The sequence below is a fragment of the Taudactylus pleione genome, unplaced genomic scaffold (genome assembly GCF_031769625.1).
Source record: "Taudactylus pleione unplaced genomic scaffold, aTauple2 ptg000250l, whole genome shotgun sequence".
Classification (NCBI taxonomy): Eukaryota; Metazoa; Chordata; class Amphibia; order Anura; family Myobatrachidae; genus Taudactylus; species Taudactylus pleione.
Genome location: NW_028284652.1, coordinates 8,689,772 through 8,712,424, shown reverse-complemented (window position 1 = coordinate 8,712,424; position 22,653 = coordinate 8,689,772). Strand labels below are relative to the sequence as shown.

At 44.8% G+C, this 22,653-nt stretch overlaps 1 protein-coding gene across 3 annotated transcripts in view; it reads left to right on the top strand.

Annotated features, from left to right (window-relative positions):
• The window catches only part of VEGFB (vascular endothelial growth factor B), a 50,810-nt gene that overhangs the window by 9,309 nt on the left and 18,848 nt on the right, over positions 1–22,653 (top strand). For all 3 annotated transcript variants that reach the window (XM_088480151.1, XM_088480150.1, XM_088480149.1), the window contains one exon: positions 10,687–10,883. In XM_088480151.1, coding sequence (XP_088336277.1) covers positions 10,687–10,883 — 197 coding nt within the window. The remainder of the gene's footprint in view (positions 1–10,686; positions 10,884–22,653) is intronic.

Here is a 22,653-nt window from a genome sequence, read left to right as displayed (position 1 = left end):
CAGTCCATACCTGTACTGGCAGGAAAAAGAGGCAATTTGGAGGCCCCTGTACAAACTGGCTCTATTTTACCTGAGTTGCCCCCCCTCCAGTGTGTACTCCGAAAGAGTGTTTAGTGCAGCCGGGAACCTTGTCAGCGAAAGGCGTAGGAGGTTGCTTCCACAAAATGTGGAGAAGATGATATTCATAAAAATGAATTATCAACTCTTCCAGGGAGACCAGGGAGGCCTCCAGAACGTACAGAGTGACCTGTGGTGGTGGATTCCAGTGGGGACGAGTTAATACTCTGTGAGGATGAGGATGTACACAACACTGAAGAGGGTGAGGAATCGGTGGATGAGGAGGATGAGGACGACATTTTGCCTCCGCAGAGCCAGTTTGTGCAGGGACAGATTAATTGCCAGCTTGTTTTGTGTGGGCCCAAACAAACCAATCATTTCAGCCACAGTTGTGTGGCAGACCCTGGCGCTGAAATGATTGGTTTGTTAAAGTGTGCATGTCCTGTTTATACAACATAAGGGTGGGTGGGAGGGCCCAAGGACAATTCCATCTTGCACCTCTTTTTTTTCTTTGCATTATGTACAGTTTGGGGCCTAGTTTTTCAAACTGCCATCCTGTCTGCCACTGCAGTATCACTCCCAGATGGGTCACGTGTTTGTGCCGCCCACTCGGGTCGCTTAGCATAGTCATCCAGCTACCTCGGAGCAACCTTTTGGACATAAAAACACTATTGTGAGGTGTGAGGTGTTCAGAATAGACTGGAAATGAGTGGAAATTAAGGTTATTGAAGTTAATAATTGAATAGGAGCATAAAAACCCACAAATTCTTTGATTTTAGCTGTTTTTATGCTTTTTTAAAAAAAAATACAGATCCAAAACACAAAACCCAGAACCCAAAACACGGAAGGGTGGTTTTGGCAAAACCAATCCAGATCCAAAACACGAAGAAAGATCCAGATCCAAAACCAAAACACAAAACACGAAAAGTGGCCGGTGCACACACCCCTAACGATAACGACGTCATTATCGTGCAATCGCTTGGTTAAATCGCTAAGTGTATACCCCCCTTAAGTGGTATAAAATAAACAGTTACTCTGGAATCGGTATGAGATGCCGGCGCTTGGGATCCCGGCTGTTAGAATCCCAACGCCGGCATCCAGACGCTAACCCTTCCCCTCTCTATACCTCTTTGGTGCCTAACCCTAACGACCCTCCCTAGTGCCTGAACCTAACCTCCCCCTCCCCAGTGCCTAGCCCTAACCCTGCCCCCTTAGTGCCTAACCCTAACCCTCCCTTTAGTGCCTAACCCTAACCCCACACCCTAAACCTAACCCCCCCTAACACCCTGATACTTACTTTCGGTATCCTGGCGGTCAGGATGAAGGCGCCGGGCTTCTGACCGGCGTCTGCATTTCCGTGCCGATAAAAAGAGTGTCGGCATCCAGACCACAAGGATGCCAAACGCATGCCACTCTGGTTACATAAGGACTGATCCTATTACTCAGTCTGAGCACTAGTTAACATGATCCATTTTCAGTTTAGCTACCAAGACAGTTGCTTACCTGAAAACGTTTGTCTATTAGGATGAAAGGATCACATGGGAACCAGTTAAGCTGGGTACACACTATGCGACATACCCGGACGATATGTCGGCCCGACGGGCCAACATATCGTACTGCGGGTACACATTGGGCAATGTAATGAATGATGGAACAATCCCTTGTTCCATCCTTCATTACCTGTAATGTGATATCATCCGGTTGGCCATGCAGCACAGCCGACTGCGGGAGTACACAGATAGTCAGTACACACTGGACAATCCGGCCGGAAATTACTTATTGGGCTGACATCATCCGAGTGTGTACCCAGCATTATTGTGGCTGCAAGATGAGTGTACACATAGGCAGATAGCAGCTGCCTGTTTACTGGAGTAATTTCCACATTCAAAAAAATTGCTTTGGCATTGTTAATGTAATGGGGGCACACGCCCAATGTTAACCAACTGACATTTTGATGTTGCTGAGTGTTTGGCTGGCATTACCTGTTACAGTATATATATATATATATATATATATATATACTGTATATATATAAAAATATATAAACACACACACACACAGGATAGGTTTACTATCCTTTCATTTTCAGATTCCCAGAGCTGGGGCATGGCCAAAACCACAGTAGGTTTACAACCATTTAATTTGTAAGCTTTCAAGCCATTTTCCTACCACTATAAAGGGGATATGTATCAAACCTTGGAGAGTGATTGGTTGGTACTTTATCTCTTTCCACTTTATCTCTCTCTAATGTTTGATATATCTGTCCCTAATAGAGAGCTCCTCTTATCTCTTTATATTCCTCAGAGTCCCCTCATACCTTTATATGCCAGCAAGATTCCCCTCATGCCCCTTTATATGCCTCAGAGCCCCCTCATGCCCATTTATATACCTTAGAGACTCCTCATGCCCCTTTGTATGCCTCAGAGCAACCTTATGCCTTTATATGCCAGGCTAGAGCTCCCTTATATGCCGCAGAGCCACTCATGCCCCTTTATATACCTGTCAAGAGCCCATCAGCCATGTTCCTTTATAAGCCTGCCGCAGAGCCCCCTCAGTTATGCCATGTCCCTTCCAGAAACCCCTTTAACCCTTTACGTGCCAGCCTCAGACCCCCCTCAGTCATGCCCATTTATATGCCAACCTCAGAAGCCCCTCAGTCACACCATACCTCATAATCTGCCTCAGAGCCCCCTCATGCTCTGTGCCCCTTTATATGCCAGCCTCAGTCATGCCCTATATGCCAGCCTGAGTCCCCTCAGTTGTGCTTGTTTATATCCCAGCCTCAGTAGCCCCTTAGTCATGTTCTTTTATATACCAGTCTCAGAGTCCTCTCAACCATGTCCCTTTATTTGCCAGCCTCAGTGTCCCCTTAGTCATGCCATTCTCAGAGCCCACTCATGCCAGCCCAGAGCCGTCAGGGCTTACTACCATCACCACTGAAGGTTCAGTCTAATCCAAACTGCTTGGCTCCATCTGTCGCACACTGATTCCAGTCATGTCCATAGTTCGATGGATTACTCAGAAGAGGTGAGATGCGTAGCGGACCTTTAATGCGAAGCTGCAGAGAAGGATGGTCCGACTATGATGCACTGAAATTGATGTTGCGGTCACCACATGCAGTGGAATTACTGAACACTGCCCATCTGGGATGAGTAAAACTCTGGACTATGGACAGATCTTCTAATTTCTGGACTGTCCAGATGAATCCCGGGTGCAGGGGCGTTTCTATAATGGGTGCACCCATATTTGGGTGTCTCAGCCCTGCACAAAATGCTGGAAAATGCCTGCCACGGCCATTTTTCCGGTGTATTGCGTATGCGCAGTAAAGAAATCGCTGGAAAAATGGTGGCTGTGCCATTTTTCTGGCGACCTGTGCATGCGCAGTAGACTCTAGACACAGACTAATGCCCAGAGTCTACTGATGCTGCTGTCGCCAGTCAACCACGTCAGGGAGAGAGAGGGCCCCGGACAGGGAATGCACACGACCCCCGCCTCTCTTAATATGCCCCTGCCTGGGTGGTAACACTAAGGCAGGCTGGTGCACAATACTGTGGCAAATCTCATCGCTGGAGTTATTATACCTCATCTGCACACTTTTAAACATTTGTCCCTAAAACAATGTCCCTGTCTTTCAATATTGACCAACCTCACAATAGCATCCCTGTTTTTCTGGATGCTGTATTCAGATTCTTACATCTATTCTTATGCTAGGTGCCTGTTTTCATGTCTACATGTACTGAGTCTACCTTGTACGTCCCTGCTTTATTTATGCCGTCTTCTCTCCACTGTTTGGCGTTGTGGAGCATTAAGGCACCTTACAAATCACCTAAACTCCCCTAAAGTTACAAGGTGATACAAGATTTATAGTAGCTTCTACACTTTATCAGTGCTCCATTTATGAAATTAGTTCACTAACTTCTTCCTGTTGCTGTATCTATTTATAAGAATTAAAGATTAGACCAAATCCAATGTACCAGTACTGAGTACCCCTCAATATCACCACATATAAAGCACTGATAATAATTATTGAAAGGTTATTAGTATTTAAAGGGCAAAAAAAGCATGTTATGATCAATGTCATGACTGGGATTGTAAAGATCTTCTCTGGGAAATTAGACAGACACAAAAGATGCCTAAATATAGGTGCTCATACATGGGCAGAATTTGCTATACACCTGTTTGGCGAAAGTTCTGGCCATTCAGCACTTGGGTTGACTAGCCTGATAATACATACATACACTCTAGGCATGATTCAGACTAGGGGTGTGCACCGGCCACTTTTCGTGTTTTGGTTTGGATCTGGATTGGTTTTGCCAAAACCACCCTTCTGTGTTTTGGGTTCTGGGTTTTGTGTTTTGGATCTGTATTTTTTTGAAAAAAAGCATAAAAACAGCTAAAATCACAGAATTTGTGGGTTTTTATGCTCCTATTCAATTATTAACTTCAATAACCTTAATTTCCACTCATTTCCAGTCTATTCTGAACACCTAACACCTCACAATATTGTTTTTATGGCCAAATGGTTGCTCCGAGGTAGCTGGATGACTATGCTAAACGACACGAGTGGGCGGCACAAACACGTTTTCCCATCTAGGAGTGACACTGCAGTGGCAGACAGGATGGCAGCTGAAAAACTAGGCCCCAAACAGTACATACTGCAAAGAAAAAAAAGAGGTGCAAGATGGAATTGTCCTTGGGCCCTCCCACCCACCCTTATGTTGTATAAACAGGACATGCACACTTTAACAAACCTATCATTTCAGCGCCAGGGTCTGCCACATGACTGTGGCTGAAATGATTGGTTCGTTTGGGCCCCCACAAAACAAGCTGGCAATTAATGTGTCCCTGCACAAACTGGCTCTATGGAGGCAAGATGTCGTCCTCATCCTCCTCATCCACCGATTCCTTGGATAAGACAGGAAAAAGGGATTTAGGTGTCCCTGGACTGCTTACGGTCTTAGCCAAAGTTTCTGAACTTGATAGTAACTTTTTATGAACGCGCTGCAGGTGCCGTATAAGGGAGGATGTTCCTAGGTGGTTAACGTCCCTACCCCTACTTATTTCACCTTTACATATGGTACATATGGCAAGACAGTTGTTGTCCGGATTTGGATAGAAATATTGCCAGACCAAAGAGGTGGAATGTTTGGTCTTCTGCCCAGGCATGACCGTGATGGGCTTTTTCATCCCACGGACAACAAGTGTCTCCCCCGGAGCCTGATTTAAACAAACCACATCACCATCAGAATCCTCCTCGCCAACTTCCTCCTCAGCGCCAGCTACACCAGTATCCTCATCCTGTTGTACTTCAGCAGTGACATCTTCAATTTGCATATCAGCAAGTGGACTGTGGGTGCTCCTTTCAGCACTTGCAGGGGGCGTGCAAATGGTGGAAAGAGCCACCTCTTCCCGTCCAGTGCTGGGAAGGTCAGGCATCGTAACCACACTTGGACTCTCCTTGGGGATTTGTGATATCTTCTTAGAACGCACAGTTCTTTGTTGTGCTTTTGCCAGCTTAACTCGTTTGATTTTTTTAGTGGGAGGAGGGCTTCCATCGTCATGTGAAGCTGAACCACTAGTCATGAATATAGGGAAAGACCTTAGCCATTCCTTGCCACTCCGTGTCGTAAATGGCATATTGGCAAGTTTACGTTTCTCTTCAGATGATTTAAATGTTTTTTTCAAGGTCATTTTCCTGAACTTTGTCATTTGGGATTGTATGTGCCCTCCACTATGACATTGGGCATCAACCTTGGCAGACGACGTTGATGGCATGTTATCGTCTATGTCATGACTAGTGGCAGCAACTTCAGCACTAGGAGGAAGTGGTTCTTGATCTTTCCCTATTTTATTTTTATCGGAGAAAGTTTGGTCCTCCATTTATGTTATATTGATTTGATATATATGTGCGGTTAAGGCGCACACAAACACAGAAAATATTTTTTTATTTTGTTTGGAGTGTACTTTGGGGGTTACAGCACCCTTTAACGGTCAAGCCAGCCGGCCTTTTACTTATGACACAGGCGCACGCTTGGCACTACTTTGTTGATGCACGTGCGGCTACTGCGCACACAATTCACAAACACAGAAAATATTTTTTTATTTTGTTTGGAGTGTACTTTGGGGGTTACAGCACCCTTTAATGGTCATGCCAGCCGGCCCTTTACTTATGACACAGGCACACGCTTGGCACTACTTTGTTGATGCACGTGCGGCTACTGCGCACACAATTCACAAACACAGAAAATATTTTTTTATTTTGTTTGGAGTGCCCTTTGGGGGTTACAGCACCCTTTAACGGACAAGCCAGCTGGCTTTTTACTTATGGGACACAGGCGCACACTTGGCGCTGCTCCTTTGTTATTGCATGTGCAGCCACAGTGCACACAATTCACAAACACAAAAAAATATATTTTTTTATTTTGTTTGGAGTGCCCTTTGGGGGTTACAGCACCCTTTAGCGGTCAATCCAGCTGGCCCTTTATTTATGGGACACAGGCGCACGCTTGGCACTACTTTGTTGATGCACGTGCGGCTACTGCGCACACAATTCACAAACACAAAAAAATATATTTTTTTATTTTGTTTGGAGTGCCCTTTGGGGCTTACAGCACCCTTTAGCGGTCAATCCAGCCGGCCCTTTATTTATGGGACACAGGCGCACGCTTGGCACTACTTTGTTGATGCACGTGCGGCTACTGCGCACACAATTCACAAACACAAAAAAATATATATTTTTATTTTGTTTGGAGTGCCCTTTGGGGGTTACAGCAACCTTTAGCGGTCAATCCAGCCGGCCCTTTATTTATGGGACACAGGTGCACGCTTGGCACTACTTTGTTGATGCACGTGCGGCTACTGCGCACACAATTCACAAACACAAAAAAATATATTTTTTTATTTTGTTTGGAGTGCCCTTTGGGGGTTACAGCACCCTTTAAAGGACAAGCTAGCCGGCCTTTTACTTATGGGACACAGGCGCACGCTTGGCGCTGCTCCTTTGTTGATGCACGTGCAGCCACAGTGCACACAATTCACAAACACAGAAAAAATAATTTTTTTTTTGCACTTGGGGGGAACACCCCTGACGGACAGAGCACCCCCTGGACAACACTACAGCACCCCTTTAGGACTGGGACACTGCACAGGACTTTGGAGTGGACACAGCCCCTATGGACAACTGACTGCACAACACAGTCCAGCCAGCCCCTATGGACTTTGAAGTAGTGGACACAGTCCCTATTGACAACAGCAGCACAGCGCAACACAGCACAACACTACACTGCACTGCACTACACTACACTACACTACACTACAACACTACACTACACTACACAGCCCAGCCAGCCCTAACTCCCACCCTCCCTCTTCACTGTCCACAGCCGAGTGAGAAAATGGCGCCGACGCGGGTAGTGAGAAAATGGCGCCGACGCGGGTACCTTATATAGGATCCAAAACCCGCGAGACCTGGAAGGCGGGATGATGACGTTTTGCCTTGATTTCAGATCCGAGTCAGGCGAGAAAAGTCGAGCCTGACTCGGATCTGCCTCGGATCGGGGGGGCTCGGGGGGGTTCGGATTTCAGAAATCCGAACTCGCTCACCCCTAATTCAGACCCGCTCGCAAGTGCACAGCGCTCGCAAGCGGGTCGATGGTCCCCCACTGCCCATGCGCGAGACCCGTCCTGCGACTGAAGTTCAGTCGCTACGGGTCTTGCTACAAGACGGGATGTCTGTCGATGGTAAGTGACAGCTCACCCTGTTTTGTAGGCGGGGAGGGGGGGTGGCTGCACAAACACAGGCGTTCCCTGACATCACTCGGACTTGCAGTAGGTGGTCACCCACAGCTTTGCGAGAGGGCTGGAGAAAAAAAAAAAAAACATGCCCTGATTCAAGGCGAGCGCTCGCTTGCAGCGAGCTGTTCTGAATCAGGCCCTTAGTATGGTCAAATGTTCTCATTGTCCCTAAGGGAAGATTTACTAAAGTGTGGCTTTAATGTTATTTGATATCCAGTGAGTAAAAAGTGAAAATCAATTAACTAAACACAAAATCCCATCGTCAAAAAAAAAAAAACAGTGAAAGAACTGTTGTTACAGCAGGGGGCATGACCACCTACCGCTGAGTGTTAGCGTTGGCCAATGCATGCACAGTGAAGCCTGGTATTAGCTGCACTACATATGCGCTGACCCACACTTATGCAGAGAATTGAATAGCAGGGGTCTCGGGAAGGGGTGGTTTTGCTATGGGGCCCCTGATTACCATTTTCCATGTAGGGAACCAAACTGCAAGATCTCAAAATCTCTAACTTTACCAAGAGCCGGTTTGCTAACCGTATGACTTATTAGTTAAAAATAAATAAATGTGGCTGGAACCTGAGACATAGCTCTAATCTAATGCTGCCATAAAGGGTAACAAATAATTACTACAATAAACGTGTCCTCCTCCTTCAAGTAACTAAACAGCCCCTCTTGATGACATTATTGTGGCACTACAAGTGCAAGAATACATTTGCACCAATATGCATGTTAGCGCAGGTACCTCTACAAGCATCAGCCCCAACTTGTAGGCTGTCAGTGCATGCTGGTACTTGTAGTGCCACAAATAGGTGGTCACTTTTAAACATTTTTTTGTGCTGGTCCCCAATGGCCAGGGATACTTGGAGCAGCCCAGTGATTGTCTCTGACTCCACACAGCCTACGGTTGCAAACTACTGCCACACTTAAGATTTTACCCTCAATAATAATAATAAGTAATGATAAACCATGCAATTTATATCTGTAAACCACACCCAGAGCGCGTCAGTTTGCATGCCGCACAATAAACACCATCCTGTCTTGTGCATGATTTGGCACCTTTACTTATGTATCTAACACTCAATGCTTCTCTATTATCTTTCTCAGTTGAGCTTTCTGTGCTTCCCTTAGCCAATGTCCATGGTCCAGGGGCCAAACTAAAAGTCAGGACAAGCCACCAGTACGGTCTGGCTCATGGTTTGAGTTATAATGGCTCTATCTGCTTTAAGGGCCGGTAGCAGTTGGTAATACCCACAAGCATGTTACTTATGTACATAATACCATCTATAGGGGAATTATTGTGACATTTTAAATCTTATATTTTTATTGCAGTAATAAAACAATTTTTTTAAATTTGGTAATTAAACAGAAAATATATAAACCAGATATTGGTATAAACTCCCACTGTCAGTACACAAAGCAAACTTGGCTTTTACTATATATTTTAAAACGTTAGATACCAACAACTGCTTAGTCACAATTTTAAAGACATTGTATGTCGTCAGGACACAAGAAATCCATTTACTGTATATAGCAATATTACACACCTAAACTAAAAATGAATTATTTTGCAGCATTAAATCTATTTGTTTTCCCCACACTTTCTCAATATTACTCTTTTAAAAGTTCTTCTTGACACACATTTTGCCTCCATAGTATAGCTGACTCTCATTACACTTAAAAAGCAATAAATATAAGATAAAAGCAATGCTCTAACAAGTCCTCAATATGGTGCTGATTCTGAGGTGCAAGCAAACTTGGCTGTATCAGTGTATCTGTGGGAAGCCGCGGAAGTCAGATTCACCACCTTACACTAATGCCAGATTCCATTCAACTAATGTGGGGGTTCCTGTGCGTGCGTCACAACCGTCTTCATTACTATCAGCAGCTGCACCAGCCCCAGACAAGGTGCAAAAGATCCGTCAGAAACAGGCTTCCCTTTCTTGTACGCAGGACACAGAATCGCCCAGAGAGTTTGTTACTTTCCCACAACCAGGGGTGCAACTAGAACTAAGGGGGCCCCATAGAAAAATTTTCACGGGCCCCCATAGGTCCCCCGCCCTCCCCCCACGTGGCACCACCCCCCTCCCCAAATTACCTCTGCTGCGTGGTTGTCTCCTTCAGTGCGTGCTGCGCAGGGCAGGCACATATCCTCATCCTATCAGCTCCATATCTCCTCACTGACTGATGCAGTGAGGAGATAAGGAGGCGGAGCCGACCGGGATGGCAGATGTGCCTGCCCTGCGCAGTACACTGCTGAAGGAGGAAGCAACCATGGCTTGCTTGGCAGCATAGGTGAAGGGGGATGGCTGGGCTCTGGAGACGGCCCGGGCCTCATAGCAGCCTCACCCCCTGCACCTACGGTAGTTACGCCAGTGCCCCTAACACTCCCTTGACTCCCCCACAAGTCAGGTTGGTTATGTGCTTTCACATTGCCACTGCCTAGTTCCTACAAGGAATGGATATAGGGTTTGCGCTACAAGGGTTTCTGTTGTACCTCTAGCTGCTTGTCACAATACAGGTATCCAGACCTGTCCTGAATGCACATATAAATGGGGAACACCCAAGTTCTGGCTCAGAATAGGATGCAAAAATGTGCTTGCGCTGTATGCAAAAGCGGTTTTTGCAAAGAGATCCGTCCGCCTCAGAATCAGGCCCTATCTTCCCATTTTAAATAATTTTAAATACTTTTTTCCTAAGTACAATATTCTGTCTTCTTGCTCGCAAAGCTTTACAATCATAACTTCATTAACACTATAAAAATCTTGTGGTTTCTCTTGCCAAAGGACAGATTGCCCATGTGAAATAATAACAGATTTGTGGTGGTGTGTTTTGCAGGCAGCTCCTGGGATGATATATATAACCGCAGTAAATGCCAGCCTCGATGGGTCCTTCTTAATCTTCTCACTGAGTTTCCGCAGTTTTCAGACTTCTTCTTCTTACCATCATGTGTGTTGGTCCAACGCTGCGCAGGCTGCTGCCTTGACGAGACACAGGGCTGCTTTCCCTTGGAATCCGGCAGCATCCATATGCAGGTAATAATAATAACAACACTTTTGCTCGATAGTTATGTTATGTTGGTGAGGAGGACGTCTATAAATCAGCACACATGCTAATCACATCTTGTGTGTATTGCTTTTAATATGTTTTATGTGATGGTGTGTCTTTATTGGTAAAGACTGTCTGTGGGCAAAGTGATGGACCTGCAGAGCACTTGGTAAAACAGTGTAGACCTGTGTTGGTATATTGTACAATGTATACAACTCCTCCTTGATAAGTTGTGATTCCCATTAATGTCCCTTCAATCATTGCTATTATACACAACCTTGGCTGGTGTCAATACCTGTCACAAGAGAACACTGACACTGGAGTCCTGGATATATACATTTAATCTTTGTTTTCTTTTTTCTTCAAACAACTTTTTCTTTAGTGAAGCATGAAGCCATTGATAGGAAACACATTACAGATATACAATTAAAGAGCAAAAAGTATAGGCATAAGCCAAAATACATATATGAACAATGTTGCAGTGAGATAATATATTGTGTAACTTAAGATCAAAATAAAGAACAAAAGAAAAAAAAAAAAAAAGAATAAAAGGATAATAGACCTGAATTTGCAATAAAAAAGGGGAAGAAGGGAAAGGTTAGGGAGACACAACATAAATGGACCCACACTGGCTATAACAATGGCCATAATATACAATAACCAGATGAGAAGTCAGTCGGAAACTGAATCAGAGGGTCTTGGGCACCCATGAGAGTCGCGTACCATGAAAACGTTAATAGAGTTGCTCTCTAGCTGGGGGGAGAGGGAGGGTATCAATGAAGCTCTCCCATGTCTCAAAGAAACACAGAGTGAGCCTCTTTTCTGCAAGGAGGCCTCCAGCCAATCCATTCTAAAGACATGGAAGAGCTTCTCAAGGAAAAAGTAGAATGAGTGTAACCTTTGTAACCACAATTGGAAGATACGTTTTTTTAGCTACAGCTTTCAGCACTTTTCTAAACCTGCTGGCCCCTGGCATACCTGCTGGCAGCATCCCAAAAATGGGAAATGTAGGGTTTCATTTATGTTATGCCTCAAGATATGCCAAACGTTTCTAGTAGACACCAACAGTGAATTAGAAAGAATCGATACGGACACCTCACAGTCATGTAAGTAGAGGAAAGAAGTCAAGTTTATCCCCTGAAGAAATGCAAAGTCTAACAACGAAGAGTATTGTCACCAAGAAGCCAGTCCCATATGTAAGGAAGATGAGCAGCAGACCTTTCAAAATTAACTGGAAAACCAGAAAACGCCCCAAATTGTCAGATGTGATCCATTAAAGGTGTAAGAATCTGCCTTGAATTTGATAGCTATAGAAGAATTTCTTCTGTAAAAGCCGATATTTTAATTATTTCACCCTCAACTTGTATTCCCCTCAATTGTGGCCAGTTCTAAAGGACCCTAAGCATGGTATCCAAAGTTAGATTAAAAAGCAAGGGAAATAATGACAACCATGTCTTTTACTCCTTGACATCACTTGCCTATCACCAATGAGGCCATTTATTAATGAGGATGTAGAGGGAACTGTGTAAAAAAATTTTATGAGGGGGGGAGTGGCCTGGACAGGCATTGGGTGGGACGCTTGGTGTAGCGCTCTCCAACCTATATCTCCTGTTTTATAAACCTTCAGGCCGAATGTGTACTCCCTGCTCCCCTGTCACTCCCTTAGCAGACACTCTACTGCTACCTTGGAGGTGCATGCTGTGGGCTCTGGTCTCCGTCTCTCTCTCTCAGATGCGTTGATCTGTCTTGGATCCTCCTCTCCTAGACGCTGGACTGACGTAGCTGCTTTCTCCCGCCCGTTACCTTGCTGGATGGTAGTACTTGCCTGACCACCTGAGGGCACTTGTCTGTGGCTGTGTCCTGCTGGCTGCTCCTGCCCGGTGGCCGCTCTTCTGCTGATAAATTTAGTGGTGTTGGTTCCTCGCTTGGGTTGTCTTCCCACCGCCATCTTGACTACTGGTTCTTGTCTCTGTGGCCTTTGCTAAGGGTAAGCTACCCACTCTTATACGCTCTGTTGATTCTGCTACACTAGTCTATGGTTCAGTGTCACCCTCTGAGGCCCGGCCTCTGGTACCTTCCTGTTGTAACCTGGTTGTCATTTGCTGTGACTTTGTTATTTACAGTGGGGCTAAAAAGTATTTGGACAGCCACCGATTGTGCAAGTTGTTGCACTTTAAAAGATGAGAGAGGTCTGTAATTTCCATCATAGGTACACTTTAACTGTGAGAGACGGAATCTGAACAAAAAATTCCGGAAATCACATTGTATGATTTTTAAACAATTTATTTGTATATTCTTGTGGAAAATAAATATTTGGACACCTACCAACCAACAAGGATTCTGGCTTTCACAGACCTGTTACTTCTTCTGTAGGAAGCTCATCTATCCTCCACTCGTTACCTGTATTAATGGCACCTGTTTGAACTGGTTAAAAGTCTAAAAGACACTTGTCCACACCCTCAAACAGTCTGACTGCAACCTCTCCACCATGGCCAAGACCAGAGAGCTGTCTAAGGAAACCAGGGACAAAATTGTAGACCTGCACAAGGCTGGGATGAGCTACTCGACAGTAGGCAAGCAGCTTGGTGAGAAGAGATCAACTGTTGGTGCAGTTATTAAAAAATGGAAGAAATACAAGATCACTGACAATCTCCCTGGACCAGGGGCTCCATGCAAGATCTCACCTCGTAGGGTATCAATGATCTTGAGAACGGTGAGGGATCAGCCCAGAACTACACGGCGGGACCTGGTCAATGACCTCAAGAGAGCTAGGACCACAGTCACAAAGGTTACCATTAGTAGCACACTACGTCATCATGGATTCAAATCCTGCAGCGCCCGACAGGTCCCCCTGCTTAAGCCAGCACATGTCCAGGCCCGTCTAAAGTTTGCCCGTGACCATCTGGATGATCCAGAGGAGGATTTGGAGAATGTCATGTGGTCAAATGAGACCAAAATAGAACTTTTTGGTATAAACTCCACACGCCGTGTTTGGAGGGAGAAGAATGATGAGTGGCATCCCAAAAACACCATACCCACTGTGAAGCATGGGGGTGGAAACATCATGCTTTGGGGATGCTTTTCTGCAAAGGGAACAGGAAGACTGATCCGTATTATGGAGAGGATGAATGGGGACATGTATCATGACATTTTGGGGAAAAACCTCCTTCCCTCAGTAAGAGCATTGAAGATGCAATGTGGCTGGGTCTTCCAACAAGACAATGACCCCAAACACACCACCCGGGCAACTAAGGAGTGACTCCGTAAGAAGCATTTCAAGGTCCTAGATTGGCCTAGCCAGTCTCCAGACCTCAACCCAATAGAAAATCTGTGGAGGGAGTTGAAAGTCCATGTTGCCTGGCGACAGCCCCAAAACATGACACATCTAGAGAAGATCTGCATTGAAGAGTGGGCCAAAATACCTGCTGCAGTGTGTGCAAACCTGGTTAAGAACTACAGGAAACGTTTGACCTCTGTAATTGCCAACCGAAGTTACTTTACAAAGTACTGAGTTAAACTTTTTGATTGTCCAAATATTTTTTTTCCGAAAAATGTACAAATAAATTGTTTAAAAATCATACAATGTGATTTCCGGATTTTTTTGTTCTGATTCTGTCTCTCACAGTTGAAGTGTACCTATGATGGAAATTACAGACCTCTCTCATCTTTTAAAGTGCAACAACTTGCACAATCGGTGGCTGTCCAAATACTTTTTTGCCCCACTGTATTCCCGGGAGGTTGCGGTCTGGCTTGGACTGTGGGCGTTGGACTGGGTTGATTGTCCATAATTGACTTTAGTGCACTCACTGTCTACTTTTGTACATTCTGTTTAAATATTTGATTGCTGTTATCTCCTGTATTTATTTATTTTCTTCTCATCCGTTAGCATTTACAAACCTCCAGGGTTACTCCTTGATCCTATTCACCTGGGTTTTCTTATTCATATTCCTGTTTTTATTTCTGTTTGACTGTTATATTTTAATATCCTAAATATGCAGGTTTTTTTAATGTTAGTCCTGTCTTCAGTGATTGCTTTGTCATGTTATCCCTTTAGCTTTCCTACTTGCTCTTTTCTTGTTAAGGTTTTATTTTTGGTCAGGATATCTAATTTATATTTTTTGGGAATCCTTTTGTTGCCTCTTTGATCTTGGGCTGGATACTCTATGGCCTTATGGGAATAGCTGCCCCATGTTTTCATAGTTGTAATGTAGTTAAGGGGGTTTGTTTGTGGATCTAGATATGCAGTGATTTGAGGGTTTGGTCATAAAGGTTGGGATCTTTGGGGGTTGGTAGTTACTTGTTATAGTCTGCTGTCCATGTTTTGGAGTTAATGGCTAGCGTATATTATGTTAATTTATTTAAGTTAATCTTATCTTTCTTTGGTATGTCTATCCTACATGAACAGGTTGACATTGGAGCAGCTCGGTTTGGTGTTGAGTGCTGGTATACCTGCACTGCACTGATTCATATTTGTTACATTGATACCCATTAAGCTCCTGGTATTGTGTTGTGTGGGCCTGAATGGCGCCCTTGGGTCCTCATTTCACTACTATTATTAAGGGTTCTAGTATATGTATATTCTACGTGTAGTATGAGATACTATTATGTGGTAGCCCCAGGCCTGCTGCCACTAACATGCTTACTTTGTTATATTTTATGCTGCTACTTTTATATTATCATTTATCTTTATATGTAGTTGTGTCCTATGTGTTTATCTTTGCTTTATTGTACACTGGGGATGTCTCCTCATTCTCTTGTGTATTGTAATTTTTGTGTTTAAAAAAAAAACACAATCAAAATAAACAAATGTAATGAACGCCATAGAATGGTTCCAAACCCCCGTCAAGCCATAATCTCATAAAGATAGGGCCAGAAGACCATATCAAAGGCCTTTGTTGCATCCAGGCTCACTAACATAGTAGAAGGAACAGGGTGAAGGTTAGCTGTAGCTATGGCTGCAAGAGCGGTGCTTATGCCCTTGACTGAATGACTACCTCTGACAAAGCCCAGTTGATGGCTTGTGAGAATAGAGGATAGAAAGGATCGCAATCTATCTGCCATGATCTTTGCCAGCAATTTGAAATTGACATTAAGTAAGGTGATGGGGTGATAAGAGCAGGGTAAAGTCGGATCCTTTGGGATTTGAGAGTAAGGGCCTGATTCAGAAGTGGACTCTAATGTATGCGGGGCTGCGATTTCTTTCAGATTTGCAGCTGCGATAATATGCAAATGTAGATGTCCACTTTGAATGTCCTTGGACAGTGGAAAGCCACCGTTGTACTCAAACACTCCACCATTGTGAAGACCATTGACAATTCCGATGCCCTATGGCTGGTGCAGTGTTCTTCTGAACTTTATATAATCATGGCCTCTGTAGTTGCGGCTCTGCTTTTGAGGATGAAGCTATTGTCAAGCCCTTGACACTCCCATAACACGGCCATGAGACAGCTGTTTTTTTTGCATTCAATTAAAACCACTTCTCAGGAACACCGATGCCTGTCCGCTGCCAACTCAAATGGGAGCAATCGCGTACGCAACTGCAATATCTGTGTACACTCAGTGGTTTGCATGCACAATTGGGGTTTCTCTGAATTTTTGCACATGTGCAGTACCAACAAATAACATAACTACGTAAACATTGACCCTGCATCCACCACTGAATCAGGCCCAAAGTGTGGTGAAGGCTTCATTAAAATTTGTAAAAATAGAGTACCTCTATGAATACATTGAAACAAGTCACGTTGTATAGGGATAATGTCATGCTTTATAAGTTTATAGTATTCTGAAATGGAGGTTAGAGATGGCCGGAGCCATCTCTGTCTCAGTAATGTCAGCCTCCAAGGCATCTCACCTGAGCCTGTCCATCAGAAAATTATCTAGTAGCCTGCGGGATTGTACATAAGTGGTGCTTGTGGTATCATTGGAATCAGAAATATATTCCTGATGTGCCATGTATAGGGAGTGTTGCAGCTCAGTATGTATCTTTGTCTCTGTTGTCCATATATGTCATAATGTGGCCCCTCATGACGGCTTTAAAAGTTTTCTAAAACAAGACAGGGCTGACCCAATGCTGCAGGTTATCATCTGAAACTTCTGCCCATTTCAGCTTTGAAATTGCTGGAAATGTTCAGCATGAAAAAGGTAGCAGGGGAATCTCCAGGGAGGGGCACGAGGTCCCATCAAGGGAAGAGTATGTAATATGGACACAGAGGCATGGTCATACACTACAGGTCTTACCCAACCTAGAGTCTAAAGAATTGGCAAGAAGCTACACGGAAAACAATGAATAATACATTTGAAAGAAAGATCTATGGACCCCTGAATAAAATGTATAGGACTTGTCGGTAGGGTTGAATAACCTCCAAGGATCTAGCAAGGAGTGGACCAATCTAAAACAGGAAATGTGGTTCCATTGGGGCGAAGTCAGGGTGAGCAGGGCAGGTATCTTATCAATGGCGGGATCTACAGTGTTGAATTATACCTTCCAACAAAAGTTGGGAAATACATGAGGCAGAAAGGCATTCCCCAAACCACCCATCTTGCAATACAGATGAATTGAGTAGAAAAAATATCAAAATATCAAGATCCAGGAGAGGACAGTTACACTAGACAATAGAACACTACAAAATGTCAGGTGTAAGCAATCAAATGGAGAAAGTGTCAGCTTTCAGGGATTGGGGAAGGGGTAGAGCAGGCTGGTGACCCTTGGGAGGGGCTGTTTCTGAGGAAGTGGGAATGAGCAATGTTAGGGTTGACGAAAAAAAACTAAGGGTTGACCATTATCAGTGACCTTTAATTTAGCCGGGTAGAGGCAATTCTAAGTGTTTATTATTGTCCACCAAGAATTTACAAACCAGGGAGAATTCTTTTACGCTTCTGTGCTATAGCAACAGAAAATTCATGAAAAATAAGTTGTTTACAGTCACCAATAACCAATTGTTTTATTTGTTTATAAGTGGTCAGTATTTTTTCTTGGTCCACTAGTCCAAGAACTTGTCAATAACAGGGCAAGGCCTACCACTACCTCCTTCACGTCCTGGCCAAAGCAATGAGCCCTCTCAATTTGTGGGGTACTCAGTGTCTGAAGCTTTAGGGCTGTAATTAAAGTGGAACCAAGATACTCACAGAGGGCCTGGACTTTAATATGCTCAGGAACGCCCACAAAATGCATATTATTGTGTTGATGACGGTTCTCCAAGTCATCAACCGTATTGGCCAAGTACTGCAGTGAAATGGTGAGGAAAGTAACCAAAGTTTGCAGTGGCAGGAGGGCATCTTCAGCATCACTAATGGAGCATACACACGGTCAGATTTGTCAGATTTGCCAGATGAACGATTTGAACGATTTTACCAAAGATTTGAACGATTTGAACGATTTTTGACTGCATTAAAATTAATGGAATCGTCCAAGTCTGACTGCAAACACATCAGATGTCAGATATCGTTATCTGACCATCGTGAGCGCGCATCGTTCAAATCGTTCATCTGACAGATCTGACAGATCTGACAGATATGTCAGATATGTCAGATTTTCCTTCAGATATGAACGATTGAACGATTTTTAAAATCGTTATCGTTCAGATCTGAAGAAAAATCTGACCGTGTGTATGCTCCATAACCCTTTACTCTGCCGCATCTAACATGATCTGACAAATGAGACAGAGGAAAGTCAAGACAAGATTGAAATCTGTCAAGCTGTTGTCTATTTGAGGCATTAATTGGTCAAATTTTTTGTCAATTCTAATTAGAAGCTGGTAACATTTTACATAGATCACGGGAATGAAGTGCTTACAATTTTCATCACTCTTGGGCATAATCATGCCCAAGAGTGATAAGAAGCAGTGGTATCCCCAGCCTGGGGGACATACCTCAAACGTTATAATGTGAGGAGGTGGAGAGACGGGGGAGAGGGGGGCGTTGTTTAGCCAGGGTTTGCTTAGGTTATGTTTTCTGGGGGACAGCAAACACCACCACAAGGCAAAGATAGCCCAGGGGGACCCTAGCCACCAACAGGGGTCACCAGACATATCCTAAAAGACAATCAACACATGTAACACCTGAAAGAACTACTTCATAGAGGTTGGAGTTATAGGATATACACCAGTGATGGTAACACAAAGCTAAGTCACTGTAACAAGTCTGGTAGTAAAAATAAAATATCACTAGAGGGCCTTAGATGTACTAAAACAGTGAAGTAAGCAAATGAACATTGAGAGCAGAGGGAGAAGGAACTCAAAGGTAAATCATACTTGCCTACTTTGAAAAAGCATTTTAGGGAGATTATGAAAGCAAAACCTAAAGTGGGCGTGTACTGCTACATCTGAGAGGCGTGTCATAACATTGATTTACATACAAATGTAAATGAGCCCCAAAGCAGTTACTAAGATCTACTTGGTGATGAAAATACACATATAAATGCATGTAGCCATAGGGATCATTGTGCTTTATAACCATTACAGGGAAATGATACTAATGATCCCATTTGAATGTATATATTTCTGTGTTGTTTTTTTTTAATAACAGCTTCATAATGGGGGTAAGGTGCAATCATGGAGATTGCTAGACTCTTTAGAGAGGAAGGGAGATTACAACTATTTCAAGGAGTCTCCCTGACAATCAGGCAGAGTTGGCAAGTATGAGGCAAATACTATCACGTCCAAACTGGAATGTGGAACAGGACTGGGTGCAGGGAAGTCCTTGCGAGCAGTTTCCTGAAATTGGAATGAGGCTGGACGAAGGGGATTCCTATTCATGAATGTCTCTGCATTAGCAGAAGAAGTGGAGGACGGTGGTCCGGATAAATGAAACAAAAAAACTAACCCTTCCAGGGAATGTAGAGCACCACTCCTGGAGCAGCTGAGGTGCACGAACCCGGTGCTGGCTGATAATCCTGGTGGAGGAGACTCTGTAACGTAGCACAGGCAGCAGTGTAGGTTGTCAGAACTGAGAAGGAGCGGACCAACTGGCAGTGACACTTCGAGGTGGAGCAGGAAGCAAAATAATTATGCAATAGGGTACTGGAGCACAGGGCTGCCAAGAGAAATCCTGGGCCCCAGTACAGCAACTTCCCAGGGCCCCCCTGGAGGGGATGTGGCCACAGCATAGTAGGGACAGGGCTGCACCTCTTTGGGGGCGTGTCTATCATGTGAGAAGCACCCACCCACAGGAGCATGACATGGCTACCAGCAGCTGGCACATAAGTATTCACTATTAGGATCCCTCCCAACACTGGTAATTCAGCGGTCGGGACATACGCGCACCTAAGGTGCGCGCATCCCAAAGAGGGGCGTGGTATTATGGCACGCTCCCGTTACAATTGATATTGTACTGAGGAAGGGGATACGGTCTCCGAAACATTGTCCCAATAAATCACCCTGGCATAGGGTTCACTTTTCGATTGAAAAGACTCTGAGTGCCACCTCTCTCCATATATTGCTATCTATCTATCTATCTATCTATCTATCTATCTATCTATCTATCTATCTATCTATATATTTATATACACACACACTAGGGGGGGGAGGTTAGGGTTAGGCATCCCTTCACAGACAGTGACAGTCTTATTCCGACTCACTGTCTGCGCCCATAGGCGAAACTTGCCATTTGATAATGGGTGGTCCCAGTTCCATAACTTATGTTAACTTTAGTGGCGCAAGTGTGAAAACAAAGCAATATGTAGTGTATGCGCTCCGAATAGGCATGGTCACGTGTCATTAGGGGCGTGGTCACTGGAAATGGGGGCATGTCATCATGACACTCCACCCATTTCTCGTCACTCTGGGAACATTCCTCTCCATTCTGTTCCAATACACCTTACCTATATGGTGGTTTCTCTGCAACGTAGAACCTCTGAAGAAACTGATCCTCCCTGGGCAGACGTTGTCTTCAGTCAGTATTCACTATTCATGTAAGAGATCACATGGTCCCAGAAGATGCCTGTTTGTGTAGGAATATAACCATGTCATCATCATACAACAGAAGTTCAACCAGACTTGTGCCCTTTATCACCTATTGCCCCCTGTATCCCCTCCATGCCCCTGCCCTTTTTTCAAGTACCTATAATTTTTTAAATTACAAATTAATTTGTTAATATATTCTTTATACAGATATACAGGGGGCGATTCAAATGCTGGGTGTCTAAACTAATAGGCGTCTATCAGAGCAAATAAATTGTTACTCAGATTAGACACCCATTAGTATTTAACGCGCCCAAAAGAACAGGGTTTAGCAGCTGAAAGCAGCTAAATCTGTCTAAAGTTCTTGTTTGGGTGCCTGAAGTACTGGTTTGGGTGCCCAAACAACGACTTTGCACACATTTCTTCTTGCATCTCAGGAGGCTGCGAGAAGAAATGTGTCCCCCCACCCCGCAGCTTTAGGCATCCAAACAAAGCTACAATTGTAGACAGCCAGCAGGTTGCACGCAAAACATTTAAATTGCCCCACAGATTCAAAAATATCTATATAAATTAAACATTAAAAAAATTATTATAAAAAAAGACAACATAAAATAGTAATATAGTGTTGGAAAGGGTTGGGTATGGGATCCCGGCGGTTCGGATGCCGGCGGTCAAAATACTGACAGCGGTATCCTGACAGACAGAACCCCGACACCATTAGGTAAGTACCCTAATAAAAACATATTCTTACAAGGTTACATAAAAAAAAAAAAAAAGAATGAATAAAAACGGGTTCCCGCCATTACAGAGTAATAAATCAAAACAAGCAAAGGAACCCCCACCTTCTCCCCTGCAAAGCTGCAGCCAGAAACATTGCCTTACCTGGGGAAAGCAAAGAATTGCGTTAAATGAAACTCTCTGCCGTCTGATCCCCTCTCCTCTTCTGCTACAGACAGGCTGTCACTGACACACAGACTGACTGTAGCGTGGTGGCTGGGTGAAGCGTCCTCCTCGGGGCCTTGGTGCACAGCTCCTCCTCCTTTCCTCTTCACAGCAGCAAACTGAGAACAGCAAACACGCTCAGCCTGACTTCATGACGCCAGACTGCGCCACATACTGTTGGCTGCCCGCGGTCACCTGTCTCCCTCCCAATCTCCGCCCGGAGCCTGGAACTGCTACTGAGAGAGAAAGCCTCGCGAGATGATGACATCATCTCGCAAGGCTTTCTCTCTCAGCACCAGCTCCGGGGCTGCATTGCAATGAATGCAAGTCAGGTGAGTGACAGTGCGCCACTACTCCCCTCTCCCTCCCACTCCCCCCGAACTGCCGCCCGCCGCCACCCCCGGTGGTTTCAGTAAAGGAGAATAATAAAAAAAAAAATTGAAGAAAAAAAAAAAAGTGGTGATGTGCTGCGTGCGGCCCGGGCTCCCTGCCATGTCCGGGCCCGGGTAATCTGTACCCGCTCCCCCCCCCCTCTCGGCTCCCCTGCTGGAGCACAGAGAACTAGTACACAGACTAGCTGTGTAAGACGTTGCACTGGCAACTCTAGAACTCCCAGGAAGCACTTAAGTACCCAGTGCTTTGGCTGGATTGGCTGACAGAGCCCACTGTGAATCATGCAGACTGGATTGGCTCATTCCTGTCATGTGACCAGATCCAAGATGGCGGCGCCCAGCACACGGCAGCATCAGCACAGACTCCTAGCCACCGTATCTCCGCTATGACAGAGACCCAGCGCTGCCGCTCAGGGACCTGCCCACACACCCTGCTAGCGGCCAGCGGCCTGTACTCCCACCAGACGGACCCCGCAAGAGCGCCTGGACAGGTAAGTCCCGGACCCACCTCGGTGCTCCAGTGTGGC